Genomic DNA, 25736 nt, shown 5'->3' with positions numbered 1-25736 from the left:
TACAGTTTACACATTTATTTCATGTCTATTCTGTTGACAGAAAGGCCTTGTTTTCTTGCTCCTTCACAAAAAGGTAATAAAAAACACTTAGAAAAATATACATTGATATTAGAACTGGAAAAAACTCGAGATTCAGTGTTTATTCAAAATATACATTTTGTTTGCATATTAAGAAACTATATAAAGGTCAGAAGAAGTTGGCTTCAGTTCAGGCTAGATTTTCTGAGGTGAATGAAGTAAGACAGCCAAGTGTCCAACAGAAGGCATTGTTTGGGTCATTATCCAAAATCTTAAAGCTTATTTAAATTCAGCAACGCAGCAAGTGTCAGCATCTCTTCCCGCTTGTACACAACATGAATACCAGGGTCAAGCCGGTGCTCTTTACTATCGCTTACCCCTCTGTCTCTCCCCGTCCTTCATGTCCTCTCTTTCAACATAAACAACAAAAACAAACAAAGAAACAAAAAACTTGGGCCAAATATAGAACTGCCCAGCTACAGCTACTGCTACAGTACTATGGCCCAAAGGTTAGTTGACTTTGGAAAGGTCCTCAGGTTGAAAAGAGAGAGGGGGGGTTTTGAGGCTCTCTTTAAGACTATATCCCTTGGTTTCCCCTCAAGTCCTGAGTTAAGCCAACTACCAAAAGGAAAGCTACAGCGAAGCCCTCCACTCTTTGATTCAGACAAACAATGAGACCGTTCAAGGCAACCGTGTGTCATTAAGACATAATCCAAAGAGGTTTATACATCCCAGTCCCACGTCCAACATACTTTGTCCTTATAACTCATCTAGTACGTCACTTTCCTAGTTGTCATTCCCAACAACAGTCCCTTTCAACGTTTCCATAACATTTTCTCCTTCCTTCAGTCTGTGTTTCCATCCTTTTGGTCATACCCCTCCCACACGCACACACACACACACACACTCACATGCACGCACGCACACACACAGTTGTTGATTTGCGACACTCCTGTCATGTGATGTACCTCAGTTTCCTGAAAACATTCTCAAGTCCCTTTTTAGTCCCCAACATAAACTCAATTCAATTCCTCTCGATCTGGTCGAGGTCCAGCTCTCCGCCCAGCTGGAAAATGTCCCTCTGCGTCCCACAGTCACCCTTCCAGAGGGTGCGTTTGTCGGCGTCCACTGCGTCCCCCACGGGGGACCCGGGCCTCGAGTCCATGCTGCACGCCGAGTCGCTGTCCAACTCCTCAAAGGAGGAGTCCTCCTCCTCCTCCTCGTCCCGCTTGATTTCCTGCCGAGAGTCCAATCGCAAGTCGGACACGGAGGTGAAGTCTGATTCTAATTGGCCGCTGCTCCAGGGGCAGGGAGGAGGCAGTCTTGATTGGTAGCTCAGGCTCTGAAAGGTCTGAAGTTTCTGTTTGGGAGAAGAAACACAGTAATGCAGATAATACTGGTTAGTTCACCTCAAAGGTTTCTAAATGTCCCCTAGAAGCTAATGCCTAATTTATGGTCTATCGTGTGACGGCGTGGCAAAATGAAAATAGCAGATGTACAAGCTCACTTAATGCGTCTTGGATTGTGGGTGGGCTATTTTCAGCGATCAATGTGAAGTATAAAATAAATCAGGCTTAATGAAGACTGAGCTATGACAGCTTTTGGAAGAAACTTGACCTGAGGGTCTTGCGGTATGTGGGTTTGTGTTTCGCTGTGTGGAACCTCCACTGTAGTGAAGGGAGTGTAGTAGGCACTGACGCATATCCACACCAAATCCCAATAGCCACAGAAACACGTGTAAATGCACATTCTGTGAGAGGCAGAGCTTGTGGAGATACACTATACAGACTGAGGTCATTTACAAACTACAAAGGTATCCTGTTCCTCTCTACTACCTGTTCTTTTCTTTCTGTGTTGTCCGACACCCAAGGCAAAGATTCTGTAACATAGAACCAGATGGAACCCAAGTAACCTTGTAGGAAGTATTTTGGCTCAAGTCATTGTTATTCACTGCTACCATGATAATATTGTCTAATATCGTCCTGGGGGGGTGGTTGTGTTGTGTGCATGCATGTGTGTGGGGGTAGAATGGGGGTGTAAAAATATGCTATCAACTGCAAAGACAACTGTCCAGCTCTAACATGTGTGTGGGTGAAACTAAGGAACGTGCAAAAGCGTACTCAAATTTCAACGTGTAAATTAGAGAAGGTGTGTGTGTGTGTGTGTGTGTGTGTGTGAGAGAGTGCGCGCGCATGCATGCATTTGTAACTCAATGTGTGCTTGGTTGTTAACACTTGACCTTGACCTCAATTACCCCTCCACCCCAGACACATGACAGCCAGTAAAAAAAAGAACACAAAACACAACTTCACCACTGACTCTACTACCTTACAATCACTAAAACAACACTCTTGATCACATATTCAAACGTATTGAAAATGGGTTCTCTTCCCTCTTTCCGCGTGCATTTGCATTGTCATTGTTTTGTCATTGTTTCCCTGGAGTCCTCTCCGTGGGGGGAGTGAAGGGGTTAATGATCCCCGGGAGGCAGCAGATGTCGGAGGCATGGAGGTGAATAAAGATGAGGTCCTATTTCAATGGAAGCCCAAGCTCAATGTGACGGACACCTCTGATGCTCCGTTAAAGCCTGATTAGCCTGATTAGCATTATTACTTACTGGGCACCCAAACCATAGCTGCCGTGGTGGAAAGTAACTAAGTACATTTACTCAAGTACTGTACTAAAGTAACGTTTTGAGGTACTTTTACTTTACTGGAGTATTTCTTACTTCTACTTCACTACATCTCAGATATTGTACTTTTACTCCACTAGATTTATTTGAAACATTTGAAAACTTGAAACGGCACATTCTGCATAATGAGTACTTTTACTTTTGGTACTTTCAGTACATTTTAATGCCAGTACCTTTGTAGCCTATACATTCACTCAAGTACATTTGGAATTCCGGCCTTTTTACTTGTAAACAGAGAATTTCTATATTGCATTATTGCTGCTTTTACTTCAGTGAAACAATTGAGTGCTTTTTCGACCACTAACCAGCTGATCTATACACGCTCACAATGATGTGTCATCCTGCGGCCGTCTGCGTGGCGGAGCGGGGCCATTGCTTTTCCTGTTACAACGCACAGGGAGTCTCCCGTTCCATGGCGTCCTGTTTACGTCTTTTCTTTTCTGCACCAGATTATTCCAGTGCTTGTCTCCTTGAAAGAGACGATACGCGTTTAGTTTTTTCCCCTGGGCTATAGGTTTGCTCGCTTTGTCGGAATTATCTTTAAATTGATTGATACAGGGGGAGGGTGACGGACCTCAGAAAGGTTTCATCTTGAGTCCGGCCGGCGTCTGGTGCGACTACTTGAGGTGATCACGTGAGAGCTGGGAGCTTCACTGTAGTTACCCCACTGGAGTGGAAAAGGGGATTTCTTTAGGCCTTTCTCTCTCACTCTTTCTTTCTTCAATCCTCTGTAGTACCACTACTAATTATCACGGGAGAAGTAGACCAGAGGAATGAGAGGGGGAGAGAGAGAGAGAGAGAGAGTGGGGGAAAGAGGAAGAGGCGGCTTCTCCACAATATGCTTCCTATTAAATCCTCTAGGGCTAAGACCGGGATTGGGGAGGGGTTTTAGTGTTTTAGTTCACTGCAGTTTACCCGCAGCTTTGCCTTTCTTTTGTTTATTTGAGCTTACCCCCGCCCAGCCCCGACACACACACACACACGCACACAGCACACACATGCGCACGCACAAGCACACAGTTCCATGCTGTTCAGGACAACCCCCCCGGGGTTGAGTTGGCTATTAAGTAAATGTAATCCAATTTCAGATTATTAATCATTGAGAACAAATACTTGATCTAATCATTCAGATTACGCACCGACTCTGACGCTGGAGACAAAGAACAACTTTAATAGAGGAATATTTTTGTTCCAATTTGAATTCAAGTGGGGAAACATTAGAAAAGCACTGGTGTGTGGAATTGGACAGATGGAGCCACTGGCGTGATGCAGACATTGAAGGCCATGACGAGATTAGAGGAAATGTCCCCTTCATAATAGAGGACAAGGCCACTTCCAATGTTTCTTTTTAGGGGCACTATTTTTGGCATCTGCCACTTGAATTAAGGTGGCTTGATTGATTGATTGATTGATTGATTGACAGACAGAAAAAGGGCCTGTCAGCTTAAACCCACAATGATGAAATACTTTGTTTTCTCAAGAGTGTTGCACACAAACGTCAATAGCCTTACAAAGTAATATACAAAACAACCTACCCTACCAGTTCCATTTCCCATTCCAAGTGCTTTTGCTTTTGTAATGCCATGCAGCGCCGCTATTCCAAAGCCCCCTCAGGTACATTTCTTAACTATTTTCAGCAATGGGATAATATTTTGTTTGGTATAGGTAGATCTTGTTGAGCTGGTCATTTTTTAAAGTAGCTCTCAAGTTCAAAAAGTGTGGGCACCCCTGGTGTAGCTCCCGCCAGCTAAATGAACACTGAAGGTTCTGCTGTGTGCTGCTAGAGCACATTGGTGAAGGTTCTGCTGTATGTCTCAGAACCACTGACATGCTTACAGTAATGCACACACACAGGCACGCACCAAAACAAACACGCACATACACATAGCCACACACTAATAAGCATACGGGCACAGCCTCCGCCGCATATGGACATGCACGGACTGGTAGTCGTGCATGCAGGCAAATAGGAGCACACAGTTCAACAGTGGAAGCGTATGCGCACCACACACACACACACACACACACACACACACACACACACACACACACACACACACACACACACACACACACACTTGTTTTCTTTTCGCTATCTCCGATAAACAACATCCGGCGACGATTGAGGAAGAACGAGAGGGACCTTGACTAACGCAAACAAACACTGAGACAGAAAATGGTAGAGGGGGAGTAGAACCGCAAGCCAGCAAGATAACCACATCACCTACAAACTCCCAGACTTCTGCTTTTTGTACATGCTGCATGGCCATGTGTCTGTCTCTGTCGCAAGTATCCTTTTGTTTATGCAGTGTACTTCAGCATGAATGCCGGGCAGATAGATACTGCAGAGTGTGTGTCTATGCTCGCACGCATGGACATAGATCATTCAGGGTGTGTGTGTGTGTGTGTGTACGTGTGTGAGGTGAGAGAGAATGAATGAATGAATTCACAGAATCAATCAATCAATATTTTGGTCTATCCCGTACTTACAGTATAATAAGACACCAAAAAACATAACTAGCCTATAGATTCTATAGGCTATTGAAAAGTGAACGTAACGTTCTATAGTATAGAACGTTACATTCACTTTTCAATTACTGAAAGCTGCATGATAGGCTGTGTGTGTGTGTGTGTGTGTGTGTGTGCATGTGTGCGTGCGTGGGTGTGTGGGTGCGTGCGTGCGTGCGTTCAATTTGAGGCATGTCTCAACACAGCACCTTGAAACACTCGCCACACAGCCACCCAGTAGGTGTTGCTTGTCGCTCAGCTATGAGCACCATGTCTGCTATCCCAGGAATGGAATGAGATGCAGATCAGACAGACAGACAGACGAACGGTGTGTAGCAGACTGGTGGAGAGAGGGAGGAAGGGAGGGGAGTCCATTTGTACAAGTTTGAACGGTTGCCAACAAATAGATATTAATAGTTAGACTGTGTCTGTGTGCCAACAACCTCCCACCCCAGCTACCCCACACATACAGAATAATACCCCTCTTTTCATCTTACTGCCTCTTCTTAGCCACTTAAAACAGACCTGAATTCTTGGTGTTTTTTCCACTGAGTCTACACCAAGTATTCTTTCCCAAAAATTGCCAATCTACAAGCTCACTTAAAAGTGGTTACTAGTGTGTGGACAATAATTTGGAGGCTAAATGATTGCTGCATCATAGAACGCAACATGCACCATATAGGCGCCATGAAAGGCCGTTCGATGCTTTAACCCTGATTTAGACCTGACACGAGATTCTACAAAATGTCCTAAAAAAAAAACTCGCCCGAAAAGATAAAAATAATTCATCTTTTCGGGCGATACTGGGCGATGTACCGGCCGATGCTCATCCACTGTTAAAACGTACTGTAAGCGTTAGCGTTTACACGTTGGGAACAAAAGCATGTAAGCGTGGAGGAGGCGACTGTGGTCCAGTGGTAAAGTACATGCCCAACAATTGGTCTGAATCCAACGCGCCTTTGTCGAGCGGCTGGTCCGAGTTCGACACCCCTGGTTTAACTGGTGACCCGGGGTCAGACTGCGAATGACTACATTCCTCAAATGACAGACCTATACTATTTCAAGACAAACAAGACAAAGGGCCGAGTCATGGAGGCTAGCCAAATACATGGCGGTTAATATGTTAGGGATGGAAAGAGGAGTGGAAAGATGAACTTGACTGACGGGGAGGATATTTGAAGAATTCTAAGGGGCAGGCACTCTCAAATCCCTGCGGTAGCCACGCTGCAGTCCATTAGCATGGCATGCATCCTCAGAATTCACACCCGGCCCTCAGTGGTGTTGTCGAACAAGACTAAAGGGCCAAACTACATGATGTTCCACTGTTTACACCACTGACCTGCATACCAGTGCTACACAATATACAATACAATCCTTAGTCTAACTCTGAGATTGTACCAATGTAATGTAAAGTGTAGCACTAGATTTGTTCCAAAGAATTGCAGATATGCATTCAGAAATGTGTATGGGTGGGTGTGTATTAAGAAAGTGCTGTGTAATAACATGACTGGCTTTAGTCCAGTGTGTTTAGCCCTCTGAGATTCACAAGAATGTAAAGTGCTTTATAAATCAAATGCATTATTATTCTTATGTCATTTCTCAGTTCCTCACATTCAAAAGTCCATAACCTTTGAATATACACCATGAAGAGGTATACATACATACGCCCTGATTCTATAACATATTATAACATACCATCATGTTTATTAAATCAATCCCCATGATTTGAGCAAGATGGTTAAGTTAAACAATGAACACCAGAAACGCTGGTGTCCAAAAAGAATCCTCCCACAATTCTTGGAAAGAATTCCCACAAGAGGCAGTAAAATGTCATCTGCTCCCGAGCTTGGCCGTAATTCTTGTGTGCTGTCTGCACTCGGACAGGACAGGCGCAGGTTGTAACCAACCCCAACGTTTCCACATTATCTCTTTCATTTCCACACACTCAGACAGCTTCTACTGGCGCTCTGAATCCTACTGCCCGAACAACCACTGTGTTGTTCATCAACCCACAAGACAACAACTGGAATCTTGCACAGGCACTTTGTGTGTGTGTGTGTGTGTGTGAGAGAGAGAGAGAGAGAGAGAGGTGTGTGTTGTGTGTGTGTGTGTGTGTGAGAGAGAGAGAGAGAGAGAGAGAGAGAGAGAGAGAGAGACAGTGTATAAATAAATACTGGCCACCATACGTTGTTCTTGAGGGTGGTGTAGCGTGCTTGCACACACACACACACACACACACACACACACACACACACACACACACACACACACACACACACACACACACACACACACACACACACACACACACACACACACACACACACAGTACCAGTGGTAATGTTGTTGGTGATTCATTTCCTCTCTCTGGACTCTGAACTGTCCTGGTAATCAGTGAGATAAAATAGTTATAGCCAGGTAAAGTGTGTGTGTGTGTGTGTGTGTGTGTGTGTGTGCGCGCGCGTGTGCGTACGTGCGCGTGGAAGAGAGACTGTTAAGATGAGATGCAGAGTGATCTGCAATGTTTCCGTCGTACAAGGTGTTCAAGACCGCTAGCATGTAAAGGCCGTGTTAGATGTGTATCTGGTTTCATCCGTGTGAAGTGGTTTACATACAACTGATCCAACCTGCACTACCTGACGCCCTCTGGCAACACCACACACAATCTAGCAACAGTACAAGAATCATAAATCATAATATTATTGAGACCAGATACCTTTAGAAGGCATAAGTAATAGCTTACTGGAGAGGTATGCTCTTGCATTCAAAGAGAAAGGCAGAATTTGTTTAGTGTGTGTGTTTGTGAAATGCAAGAGCATGCATGTGTTTAGTAAATGTGCTTGTATTCTGTGTGGTCACTCTGGTGTGCATCCTGTGTGTGTGTGTGTGTGTGTGTGTGTGTGTGTGTGTGTGTGTGTGTGTTTGTGTGTTTGTGTGTGTGTGTGCCTGCTTAGTGGTTGGCAAGGATAGAGGAAACATGCTTGCTAGGCTCCATTACCAAGGCCTTGTTGATCCAACCCTGGCTAGAACCTGAGGGTGACTGACTGGGAACACAATTCTTTTGGAAAAGGAAGGGAGGGGATATGGAGAAATTTATGGTAGTTTTTAAAAGGGAAGGGAAATCCTTCTCTTTTTGAGCACCTTTCCTCCATTGTGAGCAAAGCTGGCTGAGTTGGATTGAACGCAACATGCAACAGATAGCATCCTGCTGGGATTCGGGGCCAGGCCAGTAGGACCTCATGAGAGAACAAACTACAAATGTAAGCCTTCGCATCCAAAATATCCCCCTATTAATCATCCCTGGCTGACTGATATTACAAACATGTTGCAGGAAGGAGGAGGAGCTAGAAAGGGAAGGGGGGCAAAGTGACCAGCAAGGGCTTCAACCTTTGGATGGGCCTGTTTACCCAACAGAGTAAATGAAATGATAACCGGAGCTGGGCCTGCTAGAGCGTGGAGCAAAGCAGCGTGACCGACCACGAGGAATGCTCCTTTAGCAAGTGCCACTTTGCAAAACCGGAGAGGGGAGGTCCGAGAACACTTGGCAGCGAAGCCTCAGACCTGACGACCCAGAAAACCTAATTCAGCTTGATTTAATCCTGATCCCTGATCAGATGCTGAGGGAAGGGGGGTGGGGGGGACAAGTTGTGTTTGAAGAGCTCTTGAACTTTCCCCTGCGACTAAGAACAGAGAGGTATTTGTCTCGGTAATTGTGCTTTGGCCCGGGCTATCTAATGCGTTGGAGTAGACTCTGAGGCATTATATGGGTATTAGAGCTAAGCTGATGGCTGATTTACATTTAATCAACGCAAGAAAATGATACCAAACCTCACAAAACCGGATGAGTCACCACACATCAAGATCAGGTCCAATCATCCCTCGTGCTTATAGGAACTCAACTGCGCGTGCTTTGTGTCTGTATTTCCAAACTAACCTGAGTCATCTTGGCGAGGTCCAGGGAAGGCCGTTGCTCCTGGGCATCCTCTGGTCTCCTGCGCTTCATGCCGATCTTCTTGTCATTCAACACGCAGGGCTGTGACCGGCTTCGCGACAGACCCCCGGTGCCGACGGCGATCTGCCCACCCCGCCTCCCCAGCTCCGGAGTGGAGTCTGGGGAGCTGGCCTCGGACGCCTCCTCTCTGTGAAGCTCAAGCAGGCTGATTTGCTCGTGGGAGAGGGAGAGAGATCGAAGGGAATGGTGGTGCTGCTGGTGGTGGAAGTGGAGTGCGGGAGGTGAGGTGGGGGAGACGGTGGAGGCCGTGAACAGGGGATGCGACGGCAGGCTCTGGGTGAAGCATGGCAGTTCCAGCGCTCCATCCACGGGGTTGCTGGAGCGCGAGGGCAGGCTGAAGCTGGAACTGCGCTGCATAGCCGGGAAATGGCCGCCTGAAAATCCCATTCCCCCTCCTCGGACGCTCCCCCCGCTGTGGCATCTCCTTTTCTCCACCGTTGTCCACACGCGGGACCCCTGGGGTCTCCATGGCGACGAGCGGCACCCGCCAAACTCGTCGGGGAATGACAGAGACCGACACTGACGTTTGCTGGGAGGCGCCGTGGGCGCGGGGTTGGCGTTTGCGTCGCGGGAAAGGGCGGCGCCCTGTTTACCGTCCCCGAGGGTGAGGTCTTGGATCAGGCTAGAGATGGCGCTGCCGGCCTCTCTGCCCCAGTTGTGGCTGCTCTGGTGGCATGGCTCTGGCAGGACATCCCACAGGCTCTCCAGACTAGGACCAGACTGGCAGGAAGGTCCACGCCGCAGGTCCAGCCACCTATCTGCCTCTGCAACATCCAAGAATCAACACGGCATATTAGTAACCAATCTGAGTCTGCTGTGGCATACTGCAACAAATCCTATTACGCTCTAACACAGGAACCTAAACGACTTTCAGTATGTCTATAACAGTGGATAGATATGAATTATTTACTTTATGCCCAGTACAGAGGCAAATTATATAGTGCGGCCCTAAAACAAATCAAAACCTTTTATTTGGCATTAGTGATAAAATGATAATGAGTTGTGAAGGCTATTTTGCACGGATATAAATGCAGGCCAGGCGCTTGAGATTTTGACTTGCCCTTTAGTGTGCCTCGGGCACAACAAGTTTGAAAACCACTGGTCTGTAATGTTTGTCTGTCTTAGTAACTGGCATTGTGTGAGCCATGAGAAACAATAATAGGAATAGGAATACTAGGGAACTGGAAAACGTTCAATGTGTACACAGTAAAAGTCTGAGTGTTCATTTAATTCTGAGTCTGCAAATTAAACCAAATGGACCCTTATGGCTACATAAGGGTCAGGGTTTTACAGTGTAGGTATACACACAAAGGCCAGAAGGGAAAATGGCAACACGATCAAAGATGTACAGGTCCATGTGACGACTGGTTGTCAGCAGGAGAGGAAGCTAGAACACACATAACATACTCTTGACTCAACAGAAGATACAGAAGAACACACAGAACATACTCCTGACTCAACAGAAGATACAGAAGAACACACAGAACATACTCCTGACTCAACAGAAGAGAGAGAAGAACACACAGAACAAACTCGAGTCCTGACTCAACAGAAGAGAGATATTAACCTTAGAACACCCACCCAGTACAGGTGATTTAAGGTAGTTTAAAACGAACAGGGTTTGTTTAAAACAAACAACAATCTGATGAGGGAAGTGAAACTCTCATGTGATGAATAAATCCAGCTTCATTGCAAAACACTTTTTATGAAAATGAATTATTGTAGAACAACAGTTAGGCCATAACAGAATAGTTAAAAGGTAGACAATTTCCATGCCTTTTCTAGACTTTCCACTGCCTGTTTGAATGCTGTTTTATGTTCAGATTTCTCCTGGGTTGACAGTTGGCTAGGCACTCCCTAGTAGCTACAGTAGGTACAGACGAGTAAAGCAGTATATGACTGGACTTGCCTTAGCTTTGAATGGAAGAAATTCAAGCTGTCTCACCATAACCAGGAAGGAATCTCTCACACGTCTGTGGGCAACGACACAGTACACACCTACAGTGCAGTACCGTAGTTGCCATAGCAAGTTCAAGCCCAGACACAGGTTAACACGGAAGGCTATTGACGCACTTGGCAAAAAATACCTTTTCCCTATCCAAGACCCATCCTTTGGGATGTTTGTCTCAAATTATGGCCCCCACTCTCACATGCTGGTGGGTGGAAATCATTGTTCCAGGGCCAACAAACAATGTACGGGGGCTAGAGTGATGACCTAAAAAGAATGTTAGGAAAACAACTTAGTAAAGGAGAAAATGGATGCATTTTCAAAGGTCAGTCCTTTAGAAGCCAAGACAAAAAAAAGTAACACTGGATCAACTAACAAGACATGCTACTGTACATACTGTAATAGTGATTGCGAACGCAGTGAGCCACTTACTATGACAGCAAGGGCTAAATGTCTGTGTGTGTGTGTGTCACGCTCATGGTCACGCTGTTACACCACCCGCCCGCCACCAGAGGGCGCAGCTGTAGCACACACACACACACACACACACACACACACACACACACACACACACAACCACACACACACGAGCTGCGTTCGCTTCACGCGTTTGCGCGTCTTACTTGTAATGTCAGTAGTACTAACAATAGAGACAGCAAAGACAGGCTTGTCCCTGTGATGTCTCCGCCCCCCATGCATGAGATGATAGTGCGTGATAGCAGCCACTTGAGTTTACAGTTGCGTGTCTTTTTTTTTTACACGGGGCACAATTACTTGCGACACTGACAGGGCCAACGGGGAAATTGTTGACAGAAGCAACAGTGCATTCGATTACAGTTGACTCCCACGGGGCTAGCGTGCAACGTTGTGTAGCGGCAGGTGCACCCTACACATGGCAGAGAGATGAGTGACAACAAGGGGATAAAAGGGAGACGTGAGAGTGTGGCAGAAAAGGCACAAACAAAGAGCCCGTTATAGAAGGGGAGGGCCGTACTAGTTCTGCTTATCAGGAAATCAATAAGGGCAACACGTGGGATTATATTGGGCATAATAGTGAATAAAAACAGTTCCCGTGCTGCACCACCTGAACCAGCATAACCTTCAGATCTTGCATACAAATATTTTTAAACAAGACTAAGCTGCTCCTGGCTGTACTACTCCTTAAACACCACTGACCCACCAACCTCGCTACCGTAGGATCTGTGCTAAAACAGAACAGAGACTGACGGCAGAGGGTATAGACGTAGGTAACACGAGAGGAGAGGAGAGAGGCATACACAGTACACTCACCCACAGTAGCACAGGAGAAGAGGGTGGTCCCTCTGCTCATGGTGTGCAGCTCACGCTGTGGATGGACAGATGGAGGGACAGACAAAGATGCATTGAGGAACCAAAACCGTTCAATTTATTCCACTCTGCCGCACAACAGTATACCAGTACACCCTACTAGAACTTATGTTTGATGGGTTTTGTGTCTGTGCATCCCTCTGGCAGGCTGTGTATGAACACAGTTCACTTCTTGCAAGTGGGTGGTGGCTGTCCGCACACTGGACAAAGGGACAATGCCCTGCAGCTAATCCGGAGTCACTGGGCTCCGGACAAGATGGAGTCCATAATTAAGACTCTAATTATGTAACAACAATTTAACGCCACTAATTTCAACTGAGGATATTTAGGATTGGCACACTCACTCCAGCCTCAGACGTCTTATATCACCGACTGCTGAGTGAAGAGGAAATATTATTCCACTTAGGTGAACCTGCAGTCCATTGAGGCTGCACAAACACAAGTGAAGACCTTGACTACGCCAGAGCTCTAGTGTGGCCACAATAATGCATTGTAGCCAAAAGCCACAATTGCCTGCATTGTAAAGTTGCCAAGACACAACTCATGTCTAATTAAGCTCTCAAGGTCAACACGGAATGAGAAGGACAGTTCAGGAGAGACAGCGAGGGATATGGCCGAGTGAGAGGCACCCGTGTGTGGTTTGTTCGACATCTCTGCTGTGGCCTAAAAATGGTCTTGCCAGCCACAGCCACAGCCAGCCTGAATGATGGCTCAGTAACGTTGATTCTAGCTAACTACCACTGCCTACTAGGCTGTGGTCTGATGTGATTACTCACATTGTGCAAGTGTGTGGCATGTGGAAAGTTGAGCAGTAACTGCTGACCTATTCACATTACAGAGTCTACAGACTACTGTTTAACATCTGAGACACCGTGTGCAACCCTGACAGCAACCATCATTATCAATCGGCTCACTGTGAGCGAAAGTCAAAAGGCAATGGAGGAGCTTCTCTTACCAGCAGTCTCTCACCATCCAGGGACCTCGCATCACTGACACCCTTCTTCTTTTCCAGGGTTTTGGACAGGATGATCACCATGGTAACACGTGGGTCAGCTCCAGTCTGTGCCAGTGCAGGAGGAGGCCATGGGAAGCCATCTTAAATTTTGGCGGAGGGCAGACGGCACATCTGGGGGAAATGGATGAGAAACGGACGACCTCCCATCTGTAGAGATATACAGTAGTGGTGGAGGAGGGTCGGTCTCACTTCAGCCAATCCCTGTGTTGATATAAAATAAGAAGATTGACACATGATTAAGTATAGGGACACCCTTAAAGTATACTACACAACAGGACAACAGAGATGTGAAGCCGGGTGTGAAGGAACACATTGGTGGAATGCGTGACGGAATACGTTTTCTTTGGCCAGCTCATATTTATGACATTATTTGGCTCATCATGGCAATACATGACATTAAAATACATATTTTTTTCCATCATGCCACACCATTGCTTCAGGCACAACGAGTGTAGGAGGATAGAGGATTCCAACTTGGGGGTGTGTCTGGCTGGAGGGTGTGGAGACTAGAGAGACGGGTCCAAACACAGCCCAGCCCTCACTCAGGTTTAGGTACAGTATATAAGCTCACAACGTGAGGCGCTGTGAGCCTGTAGATTGGCTATAGAACCACGTCAAACTCAATGTACAGTAATGCCTATACAATGTGTGTGTCAGGGCGGGGGTTCTCAGTTCAAATATGATTATTTTGGGGGGGTCCCCACCGGTTCAAATATGATTATGTTCTGGGGTTGCGGCCTGAAAAGGTTGAGAACCTCTGTGCCAGACCACTCCTTCTGGTCTAGGATAATGTTTTACACAGACATAAACATATAAATTCACCAGTTTTAGTACATTTTAGAATATTCTCCAATAACAATTTCCTTCATTTCCAAGCGATATGCATAAAACAATTGACAATTGAAATGTACAACAACAGCCGGAGATCCAAACACAGTGAAATGAACCATAGAGTTAGGCATAACACTAGCTCCTGGGAAATGCACCGTTCACATCACATGACAACAGATGGCTAACAAACAGAAAAACAAGCTGACTGGTTGACTGCACCCGCAGATGGTGGATTAGAAGTAAAAAATACATGCTTCCCCATACTAACAAAAATACTTCTTAACGTCTACCTCTGCAGATGTTGCTTGTACAATGTACACAGTCACAACAAGCAGAGTATGCTTTCTTAGTGCACGAGAAAAGTGGCAGATAAATAACAACCAAATCCTCCTTAGTTTAACTCTCAGAGTGTACAAATGTAACCGTTTGGTTCCATGTCTACACTCTCAGAGTTAAGTTAACGCCAACTATTTGACTGTGTATACGGTAGGCTAAATTCGGTTGGATCCTCAGCCCATGCAGTGCAGGAATAGCAACTGTGACCTTGGCTGTGGGGTCTGCCCCTTCATTAGACAACCACCAAACACATTGCACAGCAGGCAATTACAGGATACCCACGCGGCTCAGATCCTCCAATCAACTGTTTGCTAATGACAGACGTTCTACGACGTGGCAACACATTGCGCTAATGGGACTTCCAGAACCGCTAGCCTCTCCTGCCCTGGTAATGTGCAGTTTGGAGTTAAGTGATGGTTGTTAGGCTTATATAATATGGTTGAGGGCAAGGCGAAGGGTGAAGCCTACACAGGCCTCCATCAGGTATTAAAATGAGTTCTGTGGGACAGTGCGGTGACTTGTGCATGTGGGTCATCAAGGAGGAGATGGGAGCGACAGGCATCACAGATAAAGACAGTCACTGCTTCCAGGGATTGAATACACAGTCCTGGAGTGTTCTGTTACCCTCACATTCTCCTCTCGTCTCTATGTCTCCTCTCCTCTCCTCTCCAACCCCATGACTACATGGAGCCCTCCTAATGTTTCGTGTCTGTGGCCCGGCCCGAAGCCGACTGCCAGCATATGACTCCCATTATCTCCATTTATCCCTGCGAGTCAGCGGAGCACGACTGCATGGGCCTCCACGGGCTAGGCTTGGGGGGCTGGTATCTGGTACTGCTGGTGGAAGACGGAGGAGATGTTTTCTTCATGATCAGTTTCACAGATTATTTCGCTGATTAAGAGTGACACTGAGTTATGGACAAGGCAGTGCAGCAAAAGGGGTGTGTGTGTGTGTGTGTTAGAAGGGTAGGTTAAGGTGGGGGTCGTCATGTGTCATGTGTAAAGATCGTTACAGTGTATTCTTCGACTGATGGAGTTAGGAAGTGTGACATGTTCCATTTAAAGCCAGAACAGCAGTGTATGTCAGTATGTGTGTGTGTGTGTGTGTGTGTGTGTGTTTGCGCATGTGAGTGAGTGCGTGCGTACAGTGAACAGAAGACGCATATGTGCGTACCGACTCGCATTTGTGTGTGTGCGCAGCGACTAGCAAGTGGGGTCATGGGAGAGGGCAAGCAGAGTGTGAATTCAACCCTGGAGCCATGCTCAGTTAACGAACCAACTCCTTACGATGGAGAAATGGAAGGCTTAATGGAGAGAGCAACAGGGCTTCTGTCTGTCGGTCAGACTACTGACTAAATCTTGGTTGCCCTATAGAGTTGTGCAATATGTCACATTTCCTCTGAAGTTCCTTAATTTCACAATTAATGCTTTGTCGATATTTACTGAACTAACTAGCACAGGTTAAGGAGAGGGGGTGATCCTTTTCCCCTTACACTGTTGAAAGACACAGTCAAACTTGGAATATTTTCTATATCTTGATATTGGATCTAATTACGGATTTACATGTGGTAGAATTCACAGATGTGGCTTAACCCTATGTTATACTAAAGTAGACTACGGTATATTTCTGTTCATGAAAAATTTATAAATTTTAAGTTGAAAAAAAAGTAGAGTACGGTAAATAAAACCAGGTCATTCCACGGTGGCAATTGACCATATTTATTATGGTGACATATTTATTTTGGCTTTTCTATGGTATGGCTGGCTCTACAGGAGGCTATAGCCGTCTGTAAGAGGGTGAGTCTGTGAGTGAGTCATTTGTCTGGAGCCAATCTTGCAAACAACAACCGATCGTTGCTGCCAGGCTTACTTTTTTACTGTCACAGGCTGCCCACATGAAGTCCCACATCCACATGGGATGTGCATGCCTTTCCCATGTGGATCCCAAGATGCACATGATTAGATTAGATACTTCATACACTTCATACGCATAAGCAAAATGGCCGCCATGTGCATATGCTCATTGGCAAATTTTTGTTCTGCACACCCTCATTTTCTTCATCCTATACTCCTAAAACCGGTCCTGGCATGGGTAATTCTGTAATTATCACATTTCATTACAGTAAAGCAAATGTCAGACTGAAATAAATGTTCGGCGGTGAGTGGAAACAATGATCATAATTGCATTTGGGCCTACGAATTGCTGTTAGGGAAAGTAACTAAATGGGATCCAGTTCCATAGTGGATTATACTTTATGGTAATCCCAAACAGATTTTCTTGGTTTGTGTAAACTGGGGTGCAGACAGCACAGCAGGCCCCTTGGCTTTACAATAGTCAATGACTCAGGAGGGCATTAGAAAGGGCAGTGAAGACAATATGGCTCCGTGCCCAGGCAGAGATTTGTGGAGGCCGGTGAAGGCCTATTTGGGCCCCCTTGAAGTCCTGTGACAGGGTGTTTGGTGTCCATCACCAAATTGGCTCTGCTTACAGCATACTTGTGCGGAGCGCGTCTGGTGTCAGGCCTTTGATCAGTGGCCTCGATTGAATGGAGTCGCCTCATTTTAAAATATTAAAATAATCTGGATCAAAGCATTAAACCAATAGTGTAGAAAGTGTGTGGGTTTGGGGGTGTTAACCACTTAATTGCCTGTATATTTTGTCGTTGGACGAATATCGAAAATAGACAATCATCAAGCTCACAGCAAAGTGTTACATCGCAATGCATTATGAGAAAGCTGATCTGATGCTTTACCTTTTTTTTTTTTTTTAAACCTTTGAACATTTTTGCCTACAGTAAATGACATGCCCAAAATAACGATGACAAGCTGAAAGTGGAAAAAAATCTTGTGGTGAAAGAAGAGGAAAATAAATCTTGACACCTCGTCTTTTCACCATGTCCTCATCATCACATGTTGCCTTGTGACCTTCCTGTGTGATAAAGTGAGACCGCATTCTTCTGAAAGTCTGTGGTGTGCTTTGGTCAAAGCAGGGGTAACACCCAGCCACTCCATTCTCATAATACTGAGCCCTGAGGTCGTAAAAATGGTCCTGAGGAGGTCAGGACATACCAAAAGGCCCTCTGGCCATCACCCTAGCAGCCGCTGACGGGGGGCGGGGGGGTACTTTGTCCAAAAAACAACACCACCCCATCATGCAACTGGATCTCCAGAAGCGCATAAACAATGAAAGGCTCATTCAGTCCAACGTTGCTCTGACAGTGACTGTGAACCTCGAGCCCAAATAACAGCCAGTCCTTTATCTCCTCCTGACTTGATGAGCAGGTTAAAATCATCTCGTGTCTTTCTTTCCCCCCCTTTTTATCTTTGAAAGGTGAGCAGTCACCCATGGCAACATGCAGGAACAGCATGAAAAGTGGGAGGAGGAGGAAATAAAACTGGATGAACTTCAAACACACCTTTGAAGAGAACGCACCGAGTTTAAGCCGATGTAGTGATTCATAATGATAATGTCCCTTTGCCTTGTTAGTAATATGAAGCACTTAAACGCATCCACACTTCCCCATATGGTGTGAGTCTATTGTATAGGGTGGTGCTTCCCCTGCCTGTGGTCACATGTTGCTGCTCTATTTGTGTGTACAACCCTGTCTTCATCAGCAAACACATGATGAGCAAAGAAACTAGAAAGAGTCCACAAAACTTTTTTTTCTTTTAATTTTTCTTTAGAATACTGTATGATACTATACACGGCCAAATCCATATTTCACTAAATGGTGGAACTAGAGTAGAACTAGGCCAACATAAATGCCACCCCAATTTCACATTCACATTTTCAAGTATGCTGCAATAGATCAACGCAATATGAGGTGTGCTTATGCTTGCCAACAATATCACTGTGCATATCCTTAAATGAGATGGGTTTTAAGATGATATCTCTGCGATCATAAACTTTGCTGTCAAATAGTCACAGCACCTAACCTAACAATGCACAATTCTTGAGTAAGCTATAGATTATCGTAGAATGGGGTTTCCCCAACTGTTCTCAGGGCCACCTTTTGTCTAATGACTTCACAACAACAGGTGTTAAGCTTTCATTCTCTTTGTGAGTTCAACCTGTGGTCAGACTAGCCATGTACATAAAACGGAGGTTAAAGCTGACACTTCTCGATGTGAAAAAGGCAGACCTGACCCCACAATAAAGAATAATGTCAGCAGGACAGCTCATCATTTCCTTATCATTCGGGTGTTTAGTGTTAAGACATTGGACACCTGAACAAAGACTGTTTGCCAAGTAACTCTGTTGCACGGCTACAACCTGCAAAAGCCAATAGAACACTCTCTGTACTTTGAGACGTCTTTAGGATCATGTCTGGGATGGTCCTAGTCTCAGCTAGAGATGTACCGATACCAGTTTTTCCTTCCTGATAGATACCGATTCCGATACCTTAACTTGCATATCGGTCAATACCGAGTATACCAATCCGATACCAGTGTGTAATTTAAAAATCACACCCGTGTGAACTGAGTGTTGCAACCCCCCCCCCCCCCCCCCCCCCCCTCTCTCTCTGTCTCTCATTAGCAGGCAACAGTGCAGCACTATCTCTCTCTCTGTTTCTGGCACAACAGCGCCCCTACTGGTGCTCATAGTCACATAGGTTAACACGGACATAGTCTCAAAGTCACATAGGTTAACAACACGGACATTGCTGTTCCTTGGAGTGGTTGCACCACTCAAAAATAATCTAGGACAGTGGTTCTCAAAATTGGGTACAGACGGGACCCTCAGTGTTCCTTGAGGGGATTTCCGAACAACTCCAGTCTCAGCTCACCTCACTCTTAATAACTCAACTGGAGCAGGATCTGGATCAGGTGTTTCAGTTCTAGTATGAGAAGGTATGAGGCCTCCTGACCCGCTGGGGTGACCCCTCGCATGCCAGGAATCTCCATACATCAGGTACCCCACTAATTACACCCCCAACCCCCCCCGGCCCCACCGCTTGCCTTTCTGCCTGCGGTTTCTCCCATTACCCATGAGTGGCCTGTTCTGTTCTGTGCACACTAACCAGGGCCCTAATCCATCATGGATACATTACATGAGAGCCTCCAGAACAGACTAGGACAGCATAATCCCCCTCGCGGAGCTCCACCGGGGGGACCGCTCCTATACTGTGCAAATAGGTGACGTTATATAGATTGTCACCACCAATCAACAGGCAGCGGATCAAGTGGCACTGCCCTCTGAGAGTCTGAGGCAGTTACATAATACCACAATTTCTCTGGTGTGTGTGTGTGTGTGTGTGTGTGTGTGTGTGTGTGTGTGTGTGCGTGTGCGTGTGCGTGTGTGTGTGTGTGCGCGGTGGTGGGGGGCTTAGAGTCAGGCAGACGGCTATAAAATTGGTGGAGACTAGTTCCACCATATGGGCCCTTTAACTTAAACTTCTCGGTATAAAGTGTAGTGCTGTTAAGGTCCATAATGCATTTTATATAATCCATCCTGAATACGTCTGTGTTATGATCTGCACCAGTGCAGATCTTGGGGTGAGCTTGAGAGAATGGCTTCACCTCCTGTAGTTCCACTTTTTCATTAGATCTCCCCTTTTATGTGCCCAGAATAATTTCATCACCGCAGCCGAGATTCATTTGTGTGCCCGGTATCCAGTTGTTGAGTCTGATGCTCTTGTCGCAGGTGTGTGTAACACATGTTAAATGATTCACACCAGACTCTACAGAAGTAATTATATTAGAGGCCAGGGCCTGGAGGCACAGTATGACAACTATCACTGTGGTTACCTCATACACATAGGATTTTCAAGACATGCATATCTCTACTGTACTCGGCCTTCAAGAATTGTGAATTATGTCTAACTCAACACATTAAACCTAAGATTTGTGTGAGGTATAATGCCATATCATGGCATGCTGTAGAATTGGTGCAACTCGGTGAGACAGGCCTATACAGATGACCATTTAGGCTCTGACACAATGTGGAAAACAGGTTCTGTAATCTGTAATTGTGGCACATTTAACGGTTGTCCATGCCTGCCCATGTATGTCCGCAGAAACTTTCATTTCTCTTTTATGGTCTGGCGGTGTAATACTGTAGCAGGACTAGGCATTATGGGCTGGGCCTGCAGTGCATGCCCAGCCCAGAAGCCACTCGAATCCTGTGTGATTCAGACAGGAGATATGTGGGTCTGGTCTCGCAATGAACAGGGCAACACTGGGAGAAGGCCCAGGCCAATGCAGCCCAAGAAAATAAACGCCAAATAAATGCCAACCATTGTTGTTCATAACAGCATTCTTATGATGATACTGCACAATGAAAGACAAAACATGAGGTCATTCAGGAGGACTTTGGGGAACTCACTGTGCTGAAAGGCACTTTCCAGTGCAGACGTGCATGCATGTGCATACACACAACGTGTGCACGCACACACATGTGTCTCACACACACACACACACACACACACACACACACACACACACACACACACACACACACACACACACACACACACACAGGCTTTGCATGAAACGCAGACAGAGATCACTTCAGTACAAGTCAGACAGTGTGAGTAGTACGCCGGTTTATTTTGACTAGCAAATGAATGCAAGTGATGCTTTCTCTTTTCTCCTAGCTAAAAACCAAGACCCTGAGGGTGTAGTCAGTGTCACTCCCTTGTGTGTGTTAGAATCACACACACACTGGGAACAGGTTCTGTTTTTCTTTTTTTGCTGTCTGGTGGAAACCTTGTATGTCAAAATCGTTCCTTTCTTATGACAAAAGAAAGAAAATAAAGTAGTGAAGCCGATCTATGCATTTTGACCTTGAGCTTGTAGATCAGCTATTTTCACTAATTTTGTAGCATGGCATTAATACAAGGTTTCTGCCCGACAGCAACAATATGACTCCTCATCATCAGCACATGGAAACTCCTCTTCCCTAACGCAGGAAACAAACACGCCTCTGTGGCAACAATCATATCTCTATTCGAAACGGAACGTTAAGATTAGAGACCTTAGAGTATAACTGTTGGGCTGGATTAAGATCATTATTATAAGGTGACGGTCCATCCTCTAGCCCGGGGGTTCTCAACCTGTGGGTCGGGACTCCCTGGATTTTGGGGGTTTCCCCCAGATGATTATCTTAATCATGTGTTAATCATGTGTTAACATTGCTTTCTCACTCAACAGTAAACAAACCAACATACAGTGTGTGTGTATATACAGGGTATCTGCACATTTCTAAAGTTATGTGTCAAAGATAATCAACAAACTATACTAATAAATGGTCAAACATTGGCCAAATTGTCAAATAATCTAAGAAAGAGGCAACATTGTGATCTACAAGCTTGCAACGTTATGCGATAACGTATCATTTGTCTGCGATGGAGGCTCGCCGTCTGAAACTAACTTGAGCCACTAGAGGCACAGTGCGAAGTCCGCTTCAGCTGACTCAGCGCCGCGCCAAGTTATGTCCCGATAGGGACAGAATTATAAATCATGTTTTGGGGTGAGCATTCGGCACAACTGCCAATCAAAGTTACTACTGGCCAATCACAGCAAGTCTTTTCTGGGACTTGCCAAAACACTGTAAAATTATACACGCAAAAGAGCAGGAGGCAAGTGGAGAGAATATCACTTAATAACCGATGGGACTTATCAATGGAAGGATTGTGGGGATCTGTCCTTTTCATCGCTAAACAGAGACTGGTGCCTGTCTTGGGGGGGTTGCTAGTGTATGAGAGAATGCCTTGTTTCTTTTCTTTGCAGCCACAGGTCTTTGGTTCTGTGGACGTCAAAACATCTAACTTACAAATCGTCGCTGTCGGGTGTAAACCTTTTATTTCCGAAACCATTACTTTTCAGGAAAAAAGGGGAGTAATCAGAGTTGAGACAAGAGAGAATATTCCTCTGCCTTACACACATGCAGGCACGCAGCTGCCCACACTGTAAAATCGTGACTGTTAATTTAACTCAGTGTACAAATTGGTATTTTTGTTGTGCACTCCGAGTTAAATTAACACTGAGGATTTGAATGTGTACTCGTTGAATGCAACCCTAATCAGGCCTTGCGCCTACAACACAAAGGCCTTGCAGGTCTTAAGCACACACAGGAGCACAGTAGTGATCCTACTTAAAAATCAACTGGCCTTAATTGCTTCCATAAATTATGGCTATCCCGTGTCCAAACCAAGTCCCTCTTGTCTGTGTAAAGGCTTGCTGTAGCAACCCCATTACCATGTAAATGCCCTCAAATAGTATAATTCTAGCATATCAAGTTCCTTTGTAATAAAAGTAGGAGGGAGAGTAAACATTAATTGCGACTGTGGCAGACAGGTTGAAATTCTAGCATGTCAGGCCAAATCATTTCTGTTAATTCAGTTTTTGTTTTCTAATTATACTTAAATGACGTTTAAAATGTGTTTCTTTGTTTTCTTATGCTCTGTCTGAATGTACTATAAAAGTAAACTTTCCCTGCATTGCCTTAATGTCAGCAGATTTGAGACAGCTATGCAATCATCCAGTAAGCTGTGCCTTTGGAGGTAAATACTAATACGATTTGGTAGCTAAATCAAATGGTAATGTTGTAATAACATTACACTAGTGTTTTCGAAGTTAAAAGCATGCCTTGGTGATTATCATTTCAAATCTTCTTTCATCACTACCAGCAGAGCTAGAGAGAAGAAAATGCCAAGACCAGGTTTCTTTGGAACAATCATCCCATACAGTGTGTGAGCCGCCTATACTGTAGGTTATCTTTATCAACATCCTCTTTGTAATTAGATGCTACAGCTGGGAATTTGATTAAATATTTGCCCGACTTTCTGCTTGACTTGCAAGCTGAACTTTGACTGCACTTTGCATGTGGGAGTGCATTTGTTGGTGCAGTGCTTTGCACCACATGAGGGATTCATAAATCTACTAGTACACATACTCTCCTCAGCCCAAGATTTCACTAAGTTATTGCCCATCCCTTTGGGTCAAGGGCAACTTCTCTTACTGTGGCTGCAGGCAACAACTCTAAGTCATTTGACTTGTATAGTACAGGGCAAATAAACATCTCAAGGCACACCTTCATTCATATCCATGCAAAAATAAATAATAAATAGAGATGTAATAGTCAGAGACTCTTATCCCTTTGTAAACATTTATAATAATCATATGTATTTTTATTAGGGTATATATGAAGTCTCTGTATTGGGAAATGAGGACACACAAAGTATTACATTTAAGAAGTTGTATATATTGCAATACAAATGTGTGGGATTGTCACAAACTCCCCAAGGCATCCCTGGACTTGTGAGTCATGGCATACTGTATACTTTAGGGAACCACTGGTGGAGTGTACCAAACCAGTTCCCTCTGTGGTTTAGTTTGTTTTGGTGCCCATAAAGATCAACCATGCAACTCTCACAGACAACCAAAGAAGGCAATAATGCATGCGTTACCATAACTAACTTCCTGACCCTAGAAAGAAAGGAAATAACACTCACAAAACAGTGTCAGGCCTGTACGATGGAGCTGTGTGCCAAATATAGCCATACAAGGTCTAACAAGACACAATAGCAAAAGCATTCCATTTTCATGCAGTTATATAGTAATGTAGTTGTAAAAGGAATAATGGGTAAACCATACGCACAGAATCCAATATTACCAGTCAATAAGAGATAAAGACGAGGATAGCTGCCTATTACATAATTATCAACATGGAATGAAACTTTTTTTTTTTGAAGTGTTGTTTAGTTGCAAAGACGGGCATATCATAAATGGGTATGCTCCATTTATAGAATGTAAACTAAGTATAAGTGGCCATATCTTCCACTGCATCCTGGGGGGAAAAAACAATGTACAGACCAGTGCACAATAATTCTTGCCAGCATGCAGCTAACATCAAGCTCATGCTTTTTATTTAGCTTGAAGCCAGACCTCTACATGATGCCATTACTCTCCGGAGTAGGCCTACTCGCTCCTCTCTATTTTTGGCATACAGAAACAAAAGAACAATGTAAGTCATCATAGTTGTACTTCTACCGAATAAGAATCCTCCTCTTGATAGTATAGCCTGTTCATCAAGATAATAATAACGGCTGAAATGTGCTGCAGATATCAGTTTGTGATAGGCTACTCCAATTGGGTTGTAAAGTGTGTGTGTGTGTGTGTGTGTGTGTGTGTGTGTGTGTGTGTGTGTGTGTGTGTGTGTGTGTGTGTGTGTGTGTGCGCGCGCGCGCGTGCGTGTATGTAAGCATGTGCATGTGTGGGGTATAGAGTCTTTGTGACACTCCACAAGTGTGCAATGTGCGAAAAGACAAACACACTTCCCTGAGTGTCCTCCATCTCAAACAACATTGTTTATAATGAGTTTGTGCTGTACTACTACACTGTAATAGTAGTGACACTCAGTAATGTAAATAGTACCGGGGGGTATGTCCCCCTGTCTGAAACAGGTTATTGAGCTGAGCCAAAACCCCTGCATGAACAAGCACACAAGCTACTTCGATTCATTCTGCTTTGCCGCAGGGAAGACATGCGCTACACACTAACTTCAAATGCAATTATACATTATAGGCTACTCTGCTCTGCGTATAAACTAGTAGCCAGCTAGTAGTGCTTCAGTCAGCAAGACATTCACAAGAGCAAACCCCCAGAGCTTTGTTGGGCCAGTCTGTAACACGACTTGAATGAGGCAATGCTATCGAGAATACACATAAAATACACAAACGTATGTTTTCCTCCGTGCAGAATCTAAGAACGAATGTTGTCAAAACTTGTCATCTAATTTTAGTCGCATGACATGGAAAATAAACCCTGCCGTAGCAGCCTAGACTTAAAAATCCACTCATACATTCTATAGAATGTAAAGTCAACTTTATAAAGTCAGTCACGATGATAAAGAAGTGAATGCCTTAATATTATACAATCATATGAAATCTGAACAGATTTCCAAACTACCTGGCCAGCAGAGAATCTTTCGAAGTTAAGTCATCTTCGTTTTTTTGCAACAAAGGACCAGAAAATGAAGTGTTCTCAAAGCTGGTGTTCCCCCGGTCCGCCGCTGTCAGCGTGAAAC

The 25736-nt window shown here is 45.0% G+C and overlaps 1 protein-coding gene across 1 annotated transcript; it reads right to left on the bottom strand.

Moving 5' to 3' along the window:
* On the bottom strand, positions 1-25736 carry LOC310865402 (protein FAM53B-like). Its single transcript, XM_083774501.1, has 5 exons — positions 25619-25736; positions 13481-13741; positions 12469-12523; positions 9153-9994; positions 1-1378 (listed from the first exon to the last, which is right to left on the bottom strand). The coding sequence occupies exons 2-5, from the start codon at positions 13559-13561 to the stop codon at positions 1043-1045; spliced, it is 1314 nt and encodes a 437-aa protein (XP_083630627.1). The 5' UTR covers positions 13562-13741; positions 25619-25736; the 3' UTR covers positions 1-1042.

The sequence above is a fragment of the Protomyctophum parallelum genome (assembly GCF_964188405.1).
Source record: "Protomyctophum parallelum genome assembly, chromosome: 10".
NCBI lineage: Eukaryota > Metazoa > Chordata > Actinopteri > Myctophiformes > Myctophidae > Protomyctophum > Protomyctophum parallelum.
This window is presented reverse-complemented; position numbering and strand designations above follow the sequence as displayed.

Excerpts from the sequence above, each read along its gene's own strand:
- LOC310865402 (XM_083774501.1), bottom strand. The coding sequence starts at position 13,561 with ATGGTGATCATCCTGTCCAAAACCCTGGAAAAGAAGAAGGGTGTCAGT. Across the intron at positions 12,524-13,480 it reads TGGATGGTGAGAGACTGCTG|CGTGAGCTGCACACCATGAG; the intron begins GTAAGAGAAGCT and ends GTCCATCCACAG. Across the intron at positions 9,995-12,468 it reads CTTCTCCTGTGCTACTGTGG|AGGCAGATAGGTGGCTGGAC; the intron begins GTGAGTGTACTG and ends TGGATGTTGCAG.